This window comes from Bison bison, unplaced genomic scaffold (assembly GCF_000754665.1).
Source record: "Bison bison bison isolate TAMUID 2011002044 unplaced genomic scaffold, Bison_UMD1.0 scf7180017864158, whole genome shotgun sequence".
NCBI lineage: Eukaryota > Metazoa > Chordata > Mammalia > Artiodactyla > Bovidae > Bison > Bison bison.
Window position 1 is genome coordinate 4,423,038 of NW_011494730.1, and position 8,528 is coordinate 4,431,565.

The 8,528-nt window shown below is 42.2% G+C and overlaps 1 protein-coding gene across 1 annotated transcript in view; it reads right to left on the minus strand.

Moving 5' to 3' along the window:
- The window catches only part of USP40 (ubiquitin specific peptidase 40), an 81,543-nt gene that overhangs the window by 5,180 nt on the left and 67,835 nt on the right, over positions 1 to 8,528 (minus strand). The window contains exons 26-30 of the mRNA XM_010841236.1: positions 8,465 to 8,528; positions 7,052 to 7,167; positions 2,934 to 2,999; positions 299 to 509; positions 56 to 151 (exon numbers count right to left, since the gene is read on the minus strand). The exon at positions 8,465 to 8,528 is cut by the window's right edge and continues 5 nt beyond it. Coding sequence (XP_010839538.1) covers positions 56 to 151; positions 299 to 509; positions 2,934 to 2,999; positions 7,052 to 7,167; positions 8,465 to 8,528 — 553 coding nt within the window. The remainder of the gene's footprint in view (positions 1 to 55; positions 152 to 298; positions 510 to 2,933; positions 3,000 to 7,051; positions 7,168 to 8,464) is intronic.

Consider the following 8,528-nt stretch of genomic DNA (forward strand, 5'->3'; position numbering starts at 1 on the left):
AATCATTGGATTCTGGTGTTTTCTCAGAGTGGTAAATTTACTGCGAAAAACTTACCTTAACACCAATAGTATCTCCATCTTTCAAGTAATAAGGTGCACCCTGCAAATTATCTTGCTTTTTCTTCTTTTTCCTTTTGGTAGTTTGCTGGTTCTACAGAAAAATTAAACATCTTGAATTAAAACAAAAACTCAACCTCAAATTCTTAGTAAATACCCTATCAGTCTGTGAAAAATGGTAGTTAATCTATTCGTTATGCCAGGAAGGCTCAATTTTCTTGAGAAAGCCCCACGACTTTACCCAACTAGACACTGGAAGCCATGCAAACTTGTCAGGAAAGTATTTGGCAATTTCAATTTTCTCCACGGGAAGTGAGTAGACATCGGCCACTCGCTGCCTCAGGGAGCTGGCCGTCCAGCCGCGGGCTGTGTCCCACAGCACGTCCACGGGCGGGCCGTAGGCTCTCTTGCCAGGAAGGCGCATCTGTGTCCGCAGCAGCACGTCCCAGGGGCTGCGCCAGAAAACAGTCGCATGTCAGATTTACCACCAGAGGAGGGGGTGCTGTGAAGGGCAAAGCTACTCCTCTGACTCTGTTGCTTTGCCTAAGGGGTCCTTCCTGAACGAACCCTGAACGCTTGTGGGGAACTTTGATTTCCTTCACTCCTGAGCCAGAATGGAGCTGAGCGCCCATTCTGAGTCCATAGCACAGTCCCGGGGGAGGCAGCAGGTAGGGCTGAAGGTGGACTTGGGGAAGTTCCTCCAGGGAGCACATAGGAAAGAGGACTGGCGACAATGGAAAGGGCTGGCAGGGCGACACCCAAGTGGTGAGAGGGAAGGGGCCCAACGCGACCAGGTTCCCCGCCATGGCGACTCCCTAGGAAGTGCTGATGTCAGAGCAAGCCGTGATGAAGCTGGAGAAGAAACTGAGGGCCTGGAGCTGGGAAGAGAGAGAAGCTGGTGTAGTTGTAAGAGCAAAGGAGACCTCTGCAGGAGAAGAGCACAGATAAGAGGTCCTTGGAGGAAGAGAAAGAAAAGAAACATTCAGACAGGTCAGGTGGAAATTCAGATGCGTGGAGTGTGTTTAAAAACGTAAAAGAGTAGGGCGTAAAATAAAAACTACAGGTGAGACCTGGGAGACAGGAGAAGTGGAAACTCTAAGGATGGCGAGACAATGAACAGTTTTAATGCTGTGTTTCTATTATATTGGTGTTTTATTGAAAGAAAGGGAAACGCAGCTGTAGATATGGACAACAGGGAGAGTGAAGGCCTGCTGAAAGGAGACGGGACTGAATGCGGGGGACTGTGGTCGGGAAGGGGTCTGTCAGAGGGAGCAGGTGTTTCGGCATCACGGAGCAGAGCTGAGGTCCCAGAGCTTACAGAGGTTGGTCAGTGCAGACGCAGGAGTTGCCAAGGAGGAGACAGAGGCTGCTGAGGACCCCAAGGAGACAGGGTCCCCACTGAGGGAGGGCAAGAGTGCTCTGGAGGTCGGTCCAGGACAGAAGTGCCAATGGGGAAGGGGGTCTAAGTAAGTACACAACGTGGTCTTCAAAAAAACACTGCTCACAAACAGATAATGACAGAGGGTCAAATTATACAATATTCTGTATTATAGAAAGAGCTCACACAAATTAGACTTTTTACTAAGACATCATTAAAAACAGGCAATATATATGAAACAATTCACATACCCACAAAATATAAATGGCCTACAAACCTTTGAACAAATGCCCCAATCTTACTAGCAATCAAAGCACTGAGGCAAATGAAACAAAATAACCATTTTTCATTTATCAATTTAGCAAACATTTAAATAATGACAACACTCAATGATGGCTTGACAGTGAGGTGAAGTAAATACTTAGAAACCCTGCTTGTGGGAACATAAATTGATATACCTTAATGATTTTAATGGAAATGAATTTAATGATTTATTTTAAGAGGTTTAAAATGTCCATCCTCTTAAAATAAATCATTAAATTCATGATTTAATATCCATACTATTTGATCCAGAAATTCCCCTCCAGGGAACTACTAGAGTAATATAATTTGTACTAAGAATGTCTGGCAATGAGAATCATCATGTCAGGCAGAACTTAGTATTTAGTGTTACTGACAAAAATGTCTTATACAAGAAAGTCCTATAATGAAAAAAAGAATAGTTATGTTTGATCACGGACAACTCTGGGGTGCTTCTTTATTCAATAAACAAACTGACTGTGACAAAGGCACTGTCCTAGGTACTGGGGACGCAGCAATGACCAAGAAACAGAGTGCTTGCTCTCCCAAAGCGAACGTTCTAGTAGGAGAGACAGATGACGATGGATAATTCAGCAAGTATGCATCAGGGGGTATCAGGATGAAAAAATCAGCACGAGGAGCAGCATGTCGGGTGCTGCTATCAGTCTGACCACAGACTGTCTTCAGGCATTGCCAAGAGCTGGGGGCGAGCATCTTGCTTACATTCAAGGTCATTATGGGTTAGGTATGCACTGGGACTGACTGAGAAATTAATCTGTTTTTATGGAAAAATGAATTCTAAGATCTACATACCAGATATACAAACACATTTCTAGAATATAATCTGTTTTAAGTTGCCAGACTCATTAGAAGCAGTGAAAAAAAATGCTTAACATTTTAACAACTTAATAGTAAAGAAACTATCCATTGGGATCAGTTGCTGTTTAGTTGCTAGGTCATGTCCGACTCTCTTGCGACCCCATGGACTACAGCCCACCAGGTTCCTGTGTCCATGGGATTCTTCAGGCCAGAATACTGGAGTGGGTTGCCATTTCCTTCTCCAGGGGATCTTCCCGACGGAGGGATCAAACCCATGTCTCCTGCTCTGTCAGGAGGATTCTTTATCACTGAGCCCCCAGGGAAGCCTTGTTGTGATCAGACATGTATGTAATTTTGTATGTGTAGTAGGATGTCTTACCCCAAGTTTTCTTCTTTCTGAAGGGGCTCTAAGCAGATCTCAGTTCTCTTTCCAAATTTATATTCCCTGATAACAAATGAAACAAAACAATACTGAATGACATATTAATTTTTTAAAGGTTTTTTAAAAAACCAATTTCAAGTATTCCTAAGTGAAACAGTATACTATATAAGAACACTGAAAATTTAAGAGACTACCATGAAAAATTATACACCAACAAATTGTACAACTGAGAAGAAATGGCAAATTCCTAGAAATATACAACCTACCAAGACAGAATCATGAAGAAACAGAAAATCTGAACAGACCAATTATTAGTAAGGAGATTGAATCAGCAATTAAAAACCTCCTAACAAAAAAGAGTTGAGGACTAGATGGTTTTACTGATGATAAAAGATTTAATACCAGTGCTTCCCAAACTCTTTCAAAAAAAAAAAAAACCAGGAGGGAACACTTCCAATCTCATTCTATGAGGCCAGAATTACCTTGATATCAAAATCAGACAATAACATTACAAGAAAAGGATATTAAAGGCCAATGTCCATGATGAACATAGCTGCAAAAATTCACAAAGAAATACTAGCAAAACAAATTCAACAATACATTAAAAGGATCATACACTATGATCATGTGGGATTTATGCAAGGGATGCAAAGATGGCTCAACATTTGCAAATCAATTGATATAATACAACCACGTTAACAGAATGAAAGACATGAACATCTCAACAGATGCAGAGAAAGCACTTGACAAAATTCAACATTCTTTCACATTAAAAATTCATAACAAACTGGGTATTCAGACCATAAAGGTCTTATTTGACAAGCCCATAGCTAGTATCATCGGAGAAGGCAACAGCACCCCACTCCAGTACTTTTGCCTGGAAAATCCCATGGACGGAGGAGCCTGGTAGGCTGCAGTTCATGGGGTCGCTAGAGTCAGACACGACTGAGCAACTTCACTTTCACTTTTCACTTTCATGCACTGGAGAAGGAAATGGCAACCCACTCCAGTGTTCTTGCCTGGAGAATCCCAGGGACGGGAAGCCTGGTTGGCTGCCGTCTATGGGGTCGCAGAGAGTCGGACACGACTGAAGCGACGCAGCAGCAGCAGCAGCAGCTAGTATCATACTCAATAGTGAAAAGCTGAAAGCTTTTCCTCTAAGATCAGGAACAGCACAAGGATGCGCTCATACCACTCATATCCAACACAGGAGCAGAAGTGCTAGTCAGAGCAATTAGCAAAGAAAAGGAATCCAGATTGGAAAATAAGAAGTAAAATTGTCTCCGTTTGTGGATGACATGATGATATTTACAGAAACCTCCAAAGACTCCACCAAAAAAACAAAACAAAACTTCTTAAATAAATGCGGACTTCCCTGGTGGCCTAGTGGATAAGAATCTGCCTGCCAATGCAGGGGACACAGGTTTGATCCCTGGTCCGGGAAGACTCTACACATCTCGGAGCAGCCAAGCCTGCGGGCCACAACTACTGGGTCCACGCTCTAGAACCTGCAGTCCAAGGAGAAGCGAGCCCGCCGAGAAGCCCGCGCGCCACGAGCAGGAGCAGCAGCAGCCACTAGCCACAACTGCAGAAAGCCTGCGCAAAAAGCAACGGACACCCTGCACAGCCAGGAATAAATAAATAACTAGAGAGATTAAAAACATTAATAAATGAATTCACTAAGGTTGCAGGACACAAAATCATTTGTGATATACAAAAATCATTTGCATTTTATATAATGACAATTATCAGAAAGAGAAATTAAGAAAACAATCCCAACAGCATCAAAAAAAATAAAATACTTAGGAATAAATTTAACCAAGGAGGTGAAAGACCTGTATCCTGAAAACTACCAAGACACTGACGAAAGAAATTGAAGACACAAATAAATGGAGTGATTCCATGGTCATGGATTGGCAGAATATTGTTCAAACGTCCACACTACCCGCCACCCCCCACCAAATGTGTAAGTTCAATGTAATCCTGTCAGAATTTCAACAGCATTTTGCAATTAGAAATACAAACAGTTCTAAAATTTTTATAAACCCACAAAAGACCTCAAATAGCCAAAGCAATCTTTTCCTAAGAAAGAACAAAGCTGAAGGCATCATGCCCCCTGATTTCAAACTCTACTATAAACCTATAGTTATCACAACAGTGAGGTACTGGCATAAACAACACACACAGATCAGTGGAACACAAGAGAGAGCCCAGAAATGGACACACGCATTCTGGTCAGTTAGTTTATAACATGGGAGCTAAGAACCCACAATGGGGAAGAGTCTCTTCAATAAATGGTGCTGGGTGGGGCGGGGGGAGGGGCGAGGAACTGGACAGTCTCATGCAAAAGAATGAAACTAGATCCTTATCTTACACCATATGCAAAAATCAACTTAAAATTGATTAAAGATTTTAACATAAGACCTGAAATTGTAAAATTCCCAAAAGAAAACCGTGGGGTAAAGCTCCTTGATATCTGCTTTGGCATGATTTATTTTTGGATTTGACACTAAAAGCAAAAATAAACAAGTTGGACTACATCAGACTAAAAAGCTTTTGCATAGCAAAGGAAACCATCAACAAACTTAAAAAGCAATCTATGAAGTAGGAAAAGTATTTGCAAAGCTGAGGGGTTAGTATTAAAATTATATTGAGAACTCATACAACTCAATAGCAAAAAGCAAACAATCTGACTAAAAAATGGCAGAGGATGTGAACAGAAATTTTTTAAAGACATACTAATAGCCAACATGGAGAAGGCAATGCCACCCCATTCCAGTACTCCTGCCTGGAAAATCCCATGACGGAGGAGCCTGGTAGGCTGCAGCCCATGGGGTTGCTAAGAGTCGGACACGACTGAGCGACTTCACTTTCACTTTTCACTTTCATGCATTGGAGGAGGAAATGGCAACCCACTTCAGTGTTCTTGCCTGGAGAATCCCAGGGACGGCGGGGCCTGGTGGGCTGCCGTCTATGGGGTCGCACAGAGTCGGACACGACTGAAGTGACTTAGCAGCAGTAGCAATAGCCAACAGGTACATAAAAAGGTACTCTACATCACTAATCATCAGTGAAACGCAAACCAAACCCATGATGAGACACCATCTCACCCCTGTCAGAACACTTATCATTGAAAAGACAAAAGAGAGAACAAGCATCGGTGAGGCTGTGGAGGGAGGGAGCCCTTGTTCAGGGCCGGTGGGAATGTGAATTGGTTCAGCCACTATGGAAAAACAGTATGGAGGTGCCTCAGAAAATTAAAAAAAGAACTATCACATGATCCAGCAATCCCACTGCTGGGTACCTCACCAAAGGAAACGAAAACAGGATTTTGAAGAGATTATCTGCACTCCCAGGCTCATTGCAGCATTATGCGCAGCAGGCAAGATATGGAAAACCTAGTGTCTTTACTGAAAGACTGGATAAAGGTGTGGTTTATGGGTGTGTGCATACACACACACACACACACATATGCACGTGAAGGAATATTATGCAGCCCTAAGAAAGGACATCCGGTGGCTTGAGATAACACAGATAGATACTGAGGGCATTGTGCTAAGTGAGACAGGGCCACCGCTGTGTAACATCACTTACATGTGGACTCTATATGATGTGATGGAGGTGTGAGCTAACACTATGGTGGTAAAATCATTCTACAACATATGTCTGTCAAATCAATACACTTATATAGTGTTAGTGAGTTAAAACTGCTCAGTCATGTCCGACTCTTTGCACCTCCACAGACTGTTGCCTGCCAGGTTCCTCTGCCCATGGAATTCCTCAGACAAGAATACTGGAGTGGGTTGCCATTCCCTTCTCCAGGGGATGTTCCTAACCCAGGTCTCCTGCATTGTAGGCAAATTCTTTACCATCTGAGCCACCAGGGAAGCTTTATACAATGTTATATATCAATTAATATCTCAATAAAGCTGGGGGAAAAACCACTCAAAATTTTGTTCACAGTCTCTGGAGCAAAGTAAAAACAGGCAAAATTACATTTTTACTTAATACGAAAAACTGAAGTTGTCTCAGAGTTTGTGATAACAAGCGCTGTCCACCTGACAATGTGAATGACCTGGAATGGGCTATGAGGGAGTGCTCATCAAGAAACCTACTTGAGCTGCTGCTGGTGGCCTCGTAAGAGCCGGCCTGGGCGCTTATTTTCCACTGTCCAGGCTCTGAGGAAGGCTGGGGATGGGATGGAAAACTCCAAGGAGGGCAAGGTCATGGCCTAGAAAAGACACAGACAACTGAAAAGGCATTCTTAAAAGCAGACTGCTTTAGGGAAAAAATGAAGCGCTACACAATGACATCTGAGGGAGACAGCATCTCAAGTGATGATAATATCTACCAAAACCCACAGGAATCTCTCTTAAATGAAATTAATCCTGAATCACTTCTGTATTCCTCTATGCTGAAATCACCTTGAGAGCTAAGTGACTTTCTATTTTCTGAGCCAAAAGCTCCTTTTTAATGATTATGTTTTAGAAAATGAAACTTTAATTTCTATGTGACTATAACTCAAAAGCAGAGGCTACTCAAATAAAAGCAAGGACTTGTCTTCAATTTCCATCTGTGCTACTATCATTCAACAGTGTTTGCTCTGCCAAGGAAATGACTTTCTATTCTGAAATACTGCAGAATCTCTGGATCCAACTGCTAGGCCCAAACCACTGTACTAATCCTGTAGGTGGATATCTATTCATATACTTAGGTTGTATTATATGATGTGGCCAATATTCATCCATTTTTTAATCTAGAAACAGTCATTTTGTATCTTTTAATCCAATATAAGGAAAAAAAGTTGCTTCCTTCTTGTTCTTAAGAGAATAAGATCATTTGCTTTTTTTGAGGAAGGTATTTCAGACAGTGAGGATACACAGGAGAAGTCAATCAATGACTAGTATTTAACTTACATGCCCCTACACTTTTTCCTTTATGAGGAAAAAGGATGTTCATTTTAGTTCACTGAAAGTTAAGATGCTTCTTAGGCATTTTGAGTTGTATTCAACCGAGCCCTTCCATTTGGACAGAGCACTCTGTCTGTGAATATTAATGTCCAAGAAAACAATACAATATCTAGTTTAACATTCTAACATAAAGCTGAGATTCTGACCTCCTGGGCAACTGACAACACAGCTTCTGCTAACCACATTTAACACATGAATCACAATGGTGCAAAAACAATGTAAATAAAGTGAATGCTTTACAAATGTTCCAACAAATGTTTCCCTAAAAAAATCAAAATGAACATAAGCTGCAAGTCACTGAGAAGACAGTCAAATGAAAGCACAGCATGCCTGTCAGAGTGGGAAGAAAGGAAGCCACAGGGTGACGGAACGAGCCCGGGAGCCCCCTGAGCAGTGTGCGTGTGTGGCCTGTGAGGTACTCACCACTGAACATGGCATATAACACATGCCATATCAGAACAGACTGTAATTGAGGGAAAAGGAAATAGAAGAATATATTAATATCTCACTGGAAGCAGCCAGATCACCACTAGGGTTCGCTGTAGGAGGAAGGCTGACCTGAGACTTCAGCTCCCCTAAGGTGGCATCTTCTGAGATTTCAAGGTCTCCCAAGTACCAGAGG